Raw genomic sequence first — 13,806 nt, 5'->3', positions numbered from 1 at the left:
ACATAGATAGCAACAAGGCTTATCTACCAATAAAATGGAGCTTGTCAGAGTCCAGCACTCAACATCATATATGGGCCTCACACCACACCCAGACCACACTCATGCCACTCCCAGAGCACAAACAACACCAAATATGGTAATAGGCAAGAACATAAAAACCTCTCTGCCCTTAGCTCGGGGACTCCCGAATATTGGAAGACAGAATCTGAGTCTGGCTTAGGACTGATCACCCAAAGGCCGCCTCCCACCCAACAAATCTAAAAAGGGGTGCACGAATCTCGAGCATGCTCCGTTTCCTTGTGTGTCTTTGTGTTGTTGTTGCTGAGTTTGTAAGTATTTAATCTACCCTCACTGTTGTTAAGTTGTTTAAAAGAGACAGGTTAGAAAATATATAGCTCTGTGGTAACTTTTACCCTTGCTATTGTCAGTGTTAAAGAAACAGTTTAAGTGTGTGTATATATTTGACTTAGCTGTAACTTAGGGTTTAAAAGTTGTTGTATGGTAAATATTAGGTAGTTTATTATATTAGGTAAATGTTAGGTAAATATTAGGAAGTTGTTCAGTTTAATAAATCACTCCTTCTTTAGCAAAATTGTTGTCTTGCCATCATTCTGTATTTTCACTGGGTGTTTGGCCTTTAAGCCTCTGGGACTCCTGCCATTTTACCAAACCAAGCACCAACCCGTTGGATATTAGGAAAAACTATTTCACTAGGAAGATGGTGAAGAATTGAAATGGGTTACCTAGGGAGGTGGTGGAATCTCCATCCCTAGAGGTTTTTAAGTTCGCCTTGACAAAGCTCTGTCTGGGTTGATTTAGTTGGGACTGGTCCTGCCTTGGGCAGGGGGCTGAACTTGATGACCTCCAGAGGTCTCTTGCAGCTCTGATTCTATGATGATTGAATGACACTTCTAGCAAGTAAGATATTTTTTCCAACCTGTTCACATAGCAATTTAGTGAAGTTATTTAAATATACTTTGCATTTCTCACAGGTATTTGGAACTCTTTGTCAATCTGTGTGGTATAAAGCTGTTAATCCTTGTTTCATATGCATGTTCCATTCTATTATCTCCATTGTGGTCTCTGTTACAAGACATTGATCTTGAACTTCTTAAACTGAGGATCGAAAGTGTGGGAACTGATCTCACATTCACAGTACTGAAAGGTAAATGTACACTTAAATCTTATAAATAAAAATGAGCTCCTGTAGAGACTTCTTTTAAGCTTAACGTCATATTTGGGACTTGTTTGATTTTCAGTGGTGGGGAGAGAAAGAGATCATCGTTTAATGTCAAAAAAGTAAGTGCAAGGAGCACCAGCAATTTAGACTATTTTTCTTTTACATGCTAATTATCTTTTTCTATTTTCCCTCCCTCTAGCTGGTCAGCTTACTGCTGATTGGAATTGCAGCATGGGGTATAGGCTTTGGCCTCATTTCTAGTTTCCGAGTTGTTGGCGTGGTAATCGCTGTGGGGATCTTTCTGTTCCTTATTGCTTTGGTTGGATTGATCGGTGCAGTCAAACACCATCAAGTGTTACTCTTTTTTGTATCCTTTGGGAATTTGCAAATACAAGTGGTGGTGGTAATGTTTTGTGTTAGAGTAATTCCTAGTCATGGACCAGAGCCTCATTCTGCTGTACAAACAGGTGCCCCAGTGTGCCTTCCAAATTTGTGCCACAAAATTAGCTCTCAGTAATGCTCCCCTTCATCCACTGTCGATCTTTTTTTAACCTTTTGTTACCTTTTTATTTGTATGATGAAATGTTACTTGTGCCAAGGACCTCATCTGCATTACATTTTTATTGCTTCTTTTGATTCCTGACCTGGTAATAACACATTCCTAATTGTCGGTCAGAGTAAATTCAACTGTTGTACTGGGGTCAGATGACACAGCCCTGATGTAACTGGTTCCCCTGAATGTTACAGGGAAATGTAGATATTTCTCAGGCAGCAATTGAATTTTTGGATTCCAGCCTCCCTTTTGTTCTCATTCACATCTAGTTCTTTGTCACCCCAAATTAGAATTGAGCATGTCAGACACTTTCTCAGGGCTCCTAGGATTGTGAGTCTCCTTGTAACCCCCCTGCTCCAGTGAGAGGAAGATGTGCTGGTACTTAACTAGGTGTCAGCTCTCTAACTCCACTAGCCACCCAAACAGTCTTTGCTGGGCTTTTTTTTTCAGTTTAACAATAGGTGTATCCAAACCTCACTGGAAACATCACCCTGCAGCATCCAAGTCTTCTACCTGGACACACACAGAAATTAGCAGATTTGCTGTCTCCAAGGAAACAGTGTGCAGACAGCTTGTCTGTCTCAGGAGTAGGTCATGGATAATATCACATCACCGAGATATTTATAGTAAAAATAATCCTAAATTTATTATCAAAAGCCTTGACCCAAGACAGCGAGTAAGGCTGACAGAAATGGTTACATATAAAACAAAGTTTAACATAATCCTTAGAATCTAATCTTAATTTTAATAACCTAAAATCCTTGTCTAAAATAGTTACTCACCTAAAACAATCTTTCAACATCACCAATCAGCATGGCTAGGTTCCCACTGTATGTTTTGGCCTGTCAGTGAGGGATACGAATGTTTCCTCTTGCTGTGTTGTTACACTGCCAAATCCACTTTTTTCTGCCCACAGAGTCGGGATGACACCTGTGGTTTATTCCTTAGTGACGTCTGCTGGCTCCAAATTGCTTTCACATCCTTCTGTTGATGCTGTGTGCTGACTGACTTCCATTGTTTTGGCTTACAATGCTTACTTTATACGTGAATCAAAGCAGACACATGAATCTACATCTTTTGTCCAGAAAAACCTGTTTGTCGTATCTGCACAGGACACAGATTTTAAAATATAATTTCAGTACAGGTTGGACCTCCCTGACTGGTCCCAGACAAGGGAATTTGCTGGATAACGGGAGGTCCCTTGACACCAGCCTGTGGCCTTCCCCTCTGCCGGCTCCTTCAGCCCGGACAGGCTGCTTGCTGGACAGCCCTGGCTGTCCTGCCAATCCGGCAGCACGCATCCACTGCTGGGTGGCACGCTGCCCCGATTAGGCTGCTGCAGCCCCAGCCCCGCTGCTGGGTGGCATGTAGCCCCAGCCATTCTGCTTCTATCAGGCTGCCGTGGTCCCAGCCGGCTTACCTTTCTGGGCTGCTGAGGCTGCAGCTCTGGCTTTGCTACTGGATGGTAGGCAGCCCCAATCATGCTGCCGCCGCAGCTACCCAGGCTACTACAGCTCCACAGCTGCTGCCCAGGATACTGCGGCCCCACCACCACCCACGTCAATGCAGCCCAGGAGGGGAAGGCTTCTGCCGTCCTGGCCCTACTGCTGGGTTGCAGATAGCTCAGATTGCACTCCTTGGCTGCCCTGGTGTCGCTGGTGTCCAGGCTGCTGTGGTCCCGCTGCTACCAGACGTGCTGGGCTGTGCCAGGCTCCCAGCTGCTGGCCTTCCTGCTCTAGGGCTCTCTCATCCCAGAACATCTGTGGTCATGCTGGACCACGGATGTTGCCAGACCTTAGAATTCCAGATTGGGGAGGTGCAACCTGTACATGCCTCTTAAATATTACCCACCCATATATCTCACCACGATTATGCTGTATTGATCACGTTAAGCTTAAAATCAGCAATGTCTCAGGTAAACGTCACAGGCTATAATACTGCCAGTGTGCCAAGATGCATTTTAAAAAACAGACGGAAGAAAATGACATAAGTGAGACCAGGTATTGTAATAGTATCTGTCCTGTGTGTGGTTTTTGCAGGTTCAGGTTACATTCTGTAATAAGGCCAGAGAGAGACTGAGTCACTAAAGGAAAAAGAATGTTTGAACAAAGGGTGCTGCCTGCCCACTAAGGAGGCCTGGAAAATTAACTACTTTGTGCATAGAAATCTGTCATTTAAGCCCTTGCTTAACCTTGTCTGAGATTAGCAATAGGAGTGCAGAACTTCCCACTTCTAGGTCAGCTGTCTGATCAAAAATTATTGCTGATCTAAATTAGCATTCTTGTTAACAAGGTCAATATTTTCTGGATCAGAGGATTTTTTTTCTGAGGCTATGTCTACACTGCAGCCTTGTTGGCAGAGACAATGCAAATGAAGCGCTCATTAGCATTTCTCACACTGTCATTTGCATAGTCTCTTACGATCCGTTTTGTGGAAGAGGTTTTTGTGTTTTAAAAAAACAACAACAAAAAACTGCACTGTAGACGGGGCAAAAAACCCTTTTGCGTAAGATCCTATATACCTGCTTTTTTGAGGAATAAGGGTTCTTGCGCAAAAGTTTTTTTGGCGCAAAATGGCCCCGCTTACACTGAGGTTTTTTGCGCAAAAACCTCTTCTGCAAAACGGATTGGAAGAGACTATGCAAATGAGTGTGAGAAATGCTAATGAGCACTTCATTTGCATTGTCTCTGCCAACAAGGCTGCAGTGTAGACATAGCCTTTGTTTTGTCTGTACAGCACCTAACATAATAACTTCCTGAACCATTAGTCAGATTCCTACGTGGTGTCATAATACAAATAAACACATTAAGTAGGCATGAAAAGGCAGATAGACATTCCCTGTGTGGCTGAATATTTTTCCATTCTGTCCAGTCTGTTGCAGAAAAGTTGGGTCTCACTAGTTTTTCTCCAAACATACCTTTTAAATAAATTTTCAACATTTTTCTGTACTTACTACTTTAGTACAAAAAGAGCCATAGATTATCCCATGGATCTTTAGCTTGTTATAGCTCTGCTCTTACACCTCCCTGCAAACCATTAAAAGTATTTACTACTTTTCCATTGCAGTGATGACTTTGAACAGACTAGTTTCCACATTAGGAGTGTTAAATATGGGTTAATTGAATAGTCGATTAACCTCCTGAATTCTTATCAGTTACTTGACTAGTCTATAGTCCCTGGGGGTGGGACCAGCAGCCAGTGCACTCCAGCCCCACTCCCAAGGAGCCCCCTGTTGCTCTGTGCTGCTGCCTCTGTAGCAGAAGCAGCAGAATGGGGTGGTAGCAACCCCTGTATGGGAGGTGTGGGGCTGAGCTCCTGGACCGAGTGCAAATTGGAACTAAGCTGAGCTGCCTGCCCGCCTGGCTCCTAATACACTTTAAATGCAGAGCTGCAGTGGGGGGTAGGTTCGAGACCCAGCATGAGCCAGGACTGAGCTCGGGAGGGAATGCGTGTAGTCTATAGCATTAACCTATAAGCTTTTACTTATCAGTTAATAGACTACACTATTACATCCCTACTCCACAGTTAGCTTTTACCATACCATCAAAATAAACTCAATTTTTTGGAGATTGTAAGAGAATTTTCTGCACTCATTCTTTCCCCATCCATTTTTTAAAGGAAAAGGCATGGTACCTACAAGAAGCAAGAAGGTCCGTTCGGAGACTATTTAGCTGACACACAGAGTTGTCTGAATTACAGGGCTTTACGTGACAGTTATACAAAGTTTCTATTATGTATAGTGTGGCAAGCAAGAGGGATTGCTGTTTGGTGGCTAGCCCACACAGGTAGATTTTTATAATTTTATCTGCTTCTGGGTTCACAGATATGCCTGGGCACTGGAACTGGAGTATTCCTTACAAACTTAAAATGTATTAAGTCTAGCTTAATCCTATGACTCTCTGTAGCTGGATGAGGGGAGAAGAGCAAAGACAGGGAGGTAGATTTCATCCCCTAGAAGATTGCTTCTATATCTTCTCCATTTCTGAATGGATATATGAGAGACTTCTGGTCTGATGGGCACTACCAGGGGCGGATATATGGCAGGGCGAACAGGGCGGCCACCCCGGGCCCCGCGCTTCAGAAAGCCCTGCGCATGCGCCGTGGCGCCGCTGCGCATGCGCCGTGGCGCTGCTGCGCATGCGCCGTGGCAAAGGGGGGGCCCTGCGGAAGTATGCTGCCCGGGGCCCCGCAAAACCATCGTCTGCCCCTGGGCACTGCGGTAGCTACTGTAGAAGCCCCAGAATTTTATGTTGCATCTGTCTATAGAAGATCCTTGGAAAACTTAAGTGTTTTGGTACATCACATGAAAAAATGGCATGGAAGCCTAGGTGACATTACTAGATAGCCAATTTTTTCTGCAAAATAACTTTTACACTTGAGTTTAGCTTTTTTTTTTTTTTTTTTTCCTTTCAGGTGCATACAGGCTTTAACTTAAACCACCAAAAACACTAGAATGCACATACAAGAGGTTCTTGATTCCAGGAAGATACACAGGTTGAACCTCTGTAGTCTGGCACCCTCGGGACCTGACCAGTACCAAACCAGAGGATTTGCTGAACCATGGGAAATCAATATTATCTAGCAGCTTTACCAACATTTCCACTGCTTACTGGGTGCTTAGAAGACATTTAGGGGGTAAATTAGAGCTAAATAACAGCATAAAACACTGAAAGCCAGGACTGGTAGCTATAAACAAACTTTATAGAATCTTAGGAAAGATAGCCACACACACGATAAGCAGACATCTGGCTAACTAAAATCATGGCAGGCCATGGACAGTGCCAGACGGGAGAGGTTCAACCTGTATCCCAGGGATCACCATTTATTCTATTTACATAGTTTCAGCTCTGCAGCTTTGCTCTAGTCCTATCGGCTCTTCTGTGGTTAAAAGGAATATCTGACTTAGAAACAGACTTCCTATTTGAAATTTAATCTCCTTTAATTTTGAAATTTACTATGCATTGGGAAACATTGTAGTCTAAAATTTCATTGAGGAAGATCAGTGTCCCTCAATTATGAGGCTGTTCCATCACATAGAGGCTCTATTTTAAGGCATTACCAGGCAAGATAGAATTTTAAGCTACAGGTAACATTTAAAATAAAATTTTAACTGGGTATTTTAATCAAAGTCCAAGATCAGTTGTTGTAATAGGGAGGAATGAAGAATTTTCATTAGATCTTTAAAATCATTTAACCTTGAAAGAAACAAATACAAAGCACTGCAAATAGACTTTTTTTCTTAACTTAAATCATAATGCATCATCTGGTTGAGCTCTTACTTATTACTTACTTGTCCCAAAAGATGGCCAAGCCTTCCGATATAGATGCTCAGTAGTTCTTGTATTAAGCATTGTTTACGTATGTGCTGGACTCTGCATGAAACTGTAAGGATGTGCTTTGCATACTTAAAATTCCTTTGAAAATATAACCTTAACTGTTTTTCTTCAGTACATGATTATTCTCTTGCTAGTGTTCATTGTCCAGTTTTCAGTCTCCTGTGCATGCCTGGCATTGAACGAAAGACAGCAGGTAAGACGTTTCTTCTGAATTTTCAGTTGAACAAAAATGTTGTGTTGTAGATATTGTACTGCTATCTCGACAACCTGAATAAACTGTAATATGTATATATCTACAAAGAATGATGGGTCCTTCTTCACGTGATTTTTGCATGCTTTCTTAAGTCAGGGACCGCTGTAAAGGCAATCCTGGGTGTCCGGTTCCGAGGAAGAAATTTATGCAGCTCAGTATTCCTTCTAAGAGGTTTAGACATTTTGAGTCTCAAATTTGTCAGCTATGCGGTATGAAGTTCAGTAATTTGGAGCAAGATGAATTAATATGCAGTAATCTAAACGAAAGATAACAGCAAAGGAGACTAACACTGAATTGCTTCCGAGTATAAGCTCAATGACTGTGTTAGCTGTAAAGGTGACTTACATATATGAAAACAGAATAAATCATTCCCATATAATAAGATGAATCCTCCAAAACCTGTGACTATAATTAGGCATATTCATTTCAGTCCATTAAACATGTGATCACTCTTTGATTTAAGATGCATCTCCTTTCTGTATCCAAAATAGTCAGATCATTGACCCTTGCTTAGTGACTGTGTAATAGTACACTAGCATATAAAATCAGTCCCATCTCCTGAGCATCCAATAAGTTTATACTATGCTTGAACTGATAGATTTTTATAAACCTATGCCATTTATTAAAGGTTACCTCCTTTATTCAACTTCTGTAGCCTAGCTTCCTAACCTAGTGAGGGTCACACATCAGTGGATAAGATGTTATCAAGCATAGTTTGTGCAAGAGCTACTGATGATAATCGTCCCACCTCTGCATTTTGAAGAGTGGGGAATGGGACAGGTCTTATTGGAGAAATGGGGGATATGTCAGGGCTTTAATTGATGGCTGTGAGAGAGGTAAAAGTGAGGGTGTGTGTACACAGCACCCTAAACTCCAAATAAAATATTTATTCTATTATTTTGATTCTATTTCAAAATAGTTTATTTTGAAATTTGACACGTCTACATAGCACCAAATTTCAGAATGATGTGTTATTTTGAGACATCCCTTAACTCTCATGGAACGAGGGTTACAGGGATGCCGAAATAGCGTGCCCATTATTTCGAAAAATATTTTGAAATAACGGGCGGCTTGTTAAGACATGCAGTAGCTATTTTGGGATGCCTCCAGTATCCCGAAATAGCCCACATTATAGATGTACCTTTAGAAAGATGTACCTTTTTAATCTCCTCCTTTTCTTTTTGTAGCTACCATTCTGAAAGCTTTTAATCTTTTAATTTGTAGATTCCAATGCCAGAAGGGACCGTTGTGATCCTCTAGTTTGACCTCCTCAATAGCACAGGCCATAAACTTCCCCAAATTAATCCTAAAGCATGTCTTTTAGAAAAACATCCAGTCATGATTTTAAAATGGTCAGAGATGGAGAATCCACCACAACCCTTCGTAAATTGTTCTAATGATTACTCACTTTTTAAAATGGGCACCTTCTAGTTTTAATTTGTCTAGCTTCAACTTCCAGCCATTGGATTGTGTTGTACCTTTTGTCTGCTAGATTAAAGAGCCACTTTAAAAAATATTTGTTCTCCATGTAGATACTTATAGACTGTAATTAAGATGCCTCTTAACCATCTCTGTTAAACTCCAAGAAGCTCAGTCTATTTAGCTTAGCACTATAAGGGCATGTTTTCTAATCCTATAATCCTTCACATGGCTTTTCTCTGAGGCCTGTCTAATGTATCAACATTCTTCTTTAATTGTGGGCACTGGAACGGGACACAATATTCCAACAGCATTTGCCCCAGTGTAAAGGTAAAATAACCTACTTGAGATTCCCCTATTTATTCATCCCAGGATCAGAGTAGCTCTTGGTCACAGCCTGCCCCAGCCCAATCCTTTCTAGCCACCTGGAGGGCTAGGGGAGTTGGGCTGCTATGCTGTTCCTAGCCTTCCCCAGCAGCCGGTATGTGTAAATTTGGGAAGGCAGTGCTTTCCCTTGCCTACACTACATGCTGCCCATGCTGAGTTTATGTTCATCTTATCTGCCATAACCCCCAAATCTTTTTCAGATTTACTGCTTCCCAGGGTAGGGTCCCCCATCCTGTGAGTATGGCTCAGACCTGATGTATACATTTACAGTTTGCCATATTAAAATGGATATTCTTTGTGCCTACTTTGCCAAGTGATCTAAATTATTCTGAATCTGTGACCTTATCCACGTTGTCATTTACCATTGTTCCCATTTTTGTGTCGTCCGAAAACTTTCAGTGATGTGTGTTTCTTCCAGGTCATTGATACAATTAAGTAGCATAGGATCAAGGACTGATCCATGCAGGACACTACTGGAAACAAAGCCACATTGACAATTCTCTGTTTACAGTTTTGAGATCTGTTAGCCTGTTTTAAATACGTTTCATACGTGCCATGTTAATCAAAATGTTCTGCAGTATGCATGACAGAAGTCTAATTATATTATATTATAAACACTGTAACTGTTATCATCCAAATTTGAAATATCAAATCAGGTTAGCGTGACAGGATCTATTTTCCGTAGACCCCCATTAATATCTTACTTTTCTTTCATCCTTTATTAATAGAATCCTCTATCTGCCACTCATCTTGCCTGAGATTGATGTCATGCTACTTAACCTTTAATTATCTTGGTGATACTGTTTAGCCTCCTTAAAAACTGGCAAAATATTAGCTTTCTTCCAGTTTTTTGGAACTTCCTAGGGCCCACCAGCCAACTTTGTGCTATTGAGCAGCGTGCTGCTGTGCTTACTACTGCTTCTGACTAACCTCTTGCTGTGAAAGAACAAGAGTATCTGTACTAGGTTCCAGCTCCAGTAAACTTGCCCATGAAATTTTTCATGGTTAGTGCCTCTTAACCTTTAGCATCTGACATAATTCAATGACCCACCAGTGGCAGGGAGTGAACAAGATGGCAACTAGACAATCAGTCCCCCACAGTGTTGATCCCAGTAAAATCAGTATTTTAATAAAATCTGGTTAATGTGATATATGAAAATAAGAATGGCCAAACTAAGACCAAAGGTCCATCTAGCCCAACATGTTGTCTTCCGAGGGTGGCCATTGCCAGATGCTTCAAAGGGAATGTACTGAGTAGACAATCAAGTGATCCATTCCCAGCTTCTGGCAAACAGAGGACAGGGACACCATCCCTGCCCATCCTGGATAACACCTGTTGACAGACTTCTCTTCCATAAAGTTAAAGTTGTTGTTGTTATTTTGTTTTTAACCTTGTAATAGTCTTGGCCTTCACAACATCCTCTGGCAAGGAGTTTCACAGGTTGACTGTGCATTATGTGAAAAAATACATCCTTTTGTTTGTTTTTAAACCTGCTGCCTATTAAATTCATCTTGCCACTTGACTGGTGATACAAGTGCAGATCTGAAAAAGAGTGGAGATAATCCATTAGGCTTGTGAAACTTGATATTTTTCTTGCTTTAGCTATTTGGGCTATATATACATTATACACGTGACTTTTGCTTGTTGCTTTAGACTGTAACAATATCAGAATGGGGGCTGAGTGTGAGGGTATTATGCATACCACATGGGCTTGAATGAAATGGGGGGGGGGAAGGGGTAGCAATTATTAAATTATGCATGTGTTAATTTGTGCCTTTTAGAGACAACTTCTAGAGGTTGGATGGACCAGCACAGTCACTGCTAGAAAAGATATTGAGAGGAATCTAAACTGTTGTGGTTTCAATGCCTTCAATTCAAGTGAAACCTGCTCTGCTGTAAGTAGGTCACTCAGTTATAACATTTGTTACTTACTCGTTCTTTTCTAGAGAAGTGTGCAAACATATTGTCATTGCATAGCAGCTTAAGTATATCATCACGTTTACAGGAATACTGTACAGTTTGAAAAATCATTATCAAATATATAGGACAGTAATAGGACAGTAATTGTATCAATTCATTTTATGGTACTTACCACCTTAAACACTTTAAGATCTATTGACTAAAAGCATGACATAGGTATTTACAATTCAATTTATTAAAAATGCCAGTCTTAGGCAAAACTAAGCCATTTTTGGCTAGCTTCACATGTTTGTGGTTTACTTTTTAATAATTTAAAACTGTAATTTTTGTTTCAGGCTTGCTATACAAACCTCCAGTGTTCACCATGTGCACCTATAATAGAAGAATATTCAGGAATGGTACTGAGATTTGTAGGGGGCATAGGACTTTTCTTCAGTTTCAGTGAGGTGAGTGCACATTAGCATATTTATTTCTAAAAGAAAGTCCTATGGGCTAGTAACTTACTACAGAAATCACTAACCCTATTATTCAACAATGTTTGACTTTTCTGACTAGCAACGCTCAGAGTGAATAGCAAACAAAAACTGTCAACAAGCAAGTTAGTAGATTCCCAGCATTAAAGGGAAAGCACCAATCTCAAGCATGTATTGTAACCACACCTTTCAAGATACATTGTTATTGCTGTAGGTAAATGGTTAAGCTATAATTGTGGACATTGGTGTAGTAGACTGGAGGTGCATGACCAGTTTAGGCATATGTATTGCATATGCATGTTTTTCTCCTTGTTAGAATGAATTCTCTCACAGGATATGTCCTCCCACTAATCAAGGGAAGTTGTGTGGGGTTTTTTTTGTGACTCGAATGCCAGTGCAAAAACATCCTGAACTTGCATTTGGAAATTTTAGATATCAGACACTGGGGAAAATATTCTAATCTTTAAACCATATGGGGAGGATAAAAGCGGTACTAAGTGTCTGTTTTTTTCTTCTTACAGATTTTGGGAGTTTGGCTGACTTACAGATACAGAAACCAAAAGGATTCTCGTGCAAACCCTAGTGCATTTCTTTGATGAAAGTTTCTCAAGGACTGATTTTTTTTTTCCTGGTTAAAATATGAATTCTCTATCAGGTGGCACTTCTGCAGGCTAAGGATCTGAAAAGAAAATGATTTTCCTACATGGAGATGTTTGTGCTTGTCATCTTTGGTTTCCCATCTTAATCTCTAGAGTTCTCCATCTTGAAAAAGATACCTGTTTTCTGTAACTAAACAGAAACTACACTCTTCTGAGATTGGTTTTCTATTTAATGGCACTAGGATATATTGCCTTTCTTCATCTTAAAATCAATCCTAAACTGAACCAAACAGCTAAAAAAATAGTCAGTGTGTGATTTTTTTGTTTTGTTTTTTAAAAAAAAAAAAGTGTTTTCTTTTCTCTTTAAAATGACGCAACTGGAAATTAAATGCCTGTAAGGTAAAATACAGTAAACATATTTTTCTGTTGAATCACTGTCCCATTCTACTCTCTGGGTTTAATAATGTAGAGAACATTTAATACATACATTTATCAACCATTTATGTTGTTTCTTTTCTCTAAATTTAAGATACCATTTTAGATCATAGATATAATCATGTTAATTGACTCCTGTAGTCTTTAAATGCAATTCTAAAGATGTCAGAACTAAAGAGAATAAAACATTTTTTGTTATCTGGATAGCTAAGCGTAATAATAGTGAGAATAATAATGAGACAAACCAAGAAAATTAACCTAAGACTAATTTTAAAACTACTTTTTAAAAAACAAAAATTCCCTATAGGTAAATGAACTGTGACACTGGGACAACATCAGAAGTGTAATGATCAATTTTGTTAGTTTAACACACTTTGAATTGCTGCCCAGAGATTTTGTATAAAACTTTTTCACAAGTAGTTTAAATTCATAGTTGTAATAACTTATAAAAATGCGATACTGACATTCATCAACAAATCTGACCCACCTTCAGCTTTCACTATCTAAAATACTTGATTTTAAATGTAATTGTAAAAATATTGTCATGGTGTTTTCGTAGCTTAACAATAAAAAAAAGTGTTTGTGGTTGAATGCTCTATAAAACTTTAGATGAAATCACTGTCCTTGACCAAGTTGTTCATATACTAATTAGATACATTATAGACAGCAGATGCATGCCGTTGCAGACAATGCACCGGATGATCGAAGACGTAATTTTTTGAGGTGCATGCTGTGTTTTTAACGCTTTTCTCTGAATTATGATTAAATGGTGTCAGTGTGTCTTCAATGGAACTGTCCCTCTTGGCTGAAATTTCTCCTCTTCCCCTTTGTATGTCACTCAACATGGAAAAACTGGGAAGATACCCAAAACCAATATTTATGAGAGCAGCTACAGAAGAGCACTGGCATCACAGGTGTGTGTGGGGAAACAAGTGTAATGAAAGTTGGTTTGGGATTTTGAAGGGCCTTCACTGAATAGGAGGTAACTGAACTTTGTATAGTAAGAAGGTGCTAATATACAGCGGTAATAAGACCCATATAGATATCTGTATGCTCCCTCTTTTCTAAAGCTGAGCCTGCATAAGAACGTCTCATACAGAGCTGAAGAGAAGCTATTCGCTGTTCAAGTTTTTATTCATTCTACAAAACCCAGCACCATATTACATGTACTTCTATACTGTCTGACATTTTATCTGTTAGCTTAGGTGGAGGTATGACTGAGTGCATTTATGAGAAATAAGCCTCTTTTT

At 40.0% G+C, this 13,806-nt stretch overlaps 1 protein-coding gene across 1 annotated transcript in view; it reads left to right on the top strand.

Annotated features, from left to right (window-relative positions):
• Positions 1-13,171, top strand: part of TSPAN13 (tetraspanin 13) — a 30,022-nt gene extending 16,851 nt beyond the window's left edge. Inside the window, exons 2-6 of the mRNA XM_006138331.4 lie at positions 1,380-1,547; positions 7,182-7,262; positions 10,911-11,024; positions 11,385-11,495; positions 12,044-13,171. Coding sequence (XP_006138393.1) covers positions 1,380-1,547; positions 7,182-7,262; positions 10,911-11,024; positions 11,385-11,495; positions 12,044-12,118 — 549 coding nt within the window. The 3' untranslated portion in view covers positions 12,119-13,171. The remainder of the gene's footprint in view (positions 1-1,379; positions 1,548-7,181; positions 7,263-10,910; positions 11,025-11,384; positions 11,496-12,043) is intronic.
• Positions 13,172-13,806: the final 635 nt, after the last annotated feature.

This window comes from Pelodiscus sinensis, chromosome 2 (assembly GCF_049634645.1).
Source record: "Pelodiscus sinensis isolate JC-2024 chromosome 2, ASM4963464v1, whole genome shotgun sequence".
Taxonomy (NCBI): Eukaryota; Metazoa; Chordata; order Testudines; family Trionychidae; genus Pelodiscus; species Pelodiscus sinensis.
The sequence above is the reverse complement of the archived record's forward strand: the minus strand, read 5'-3'. Positions and strand labels throughout refer to the sequence as shown.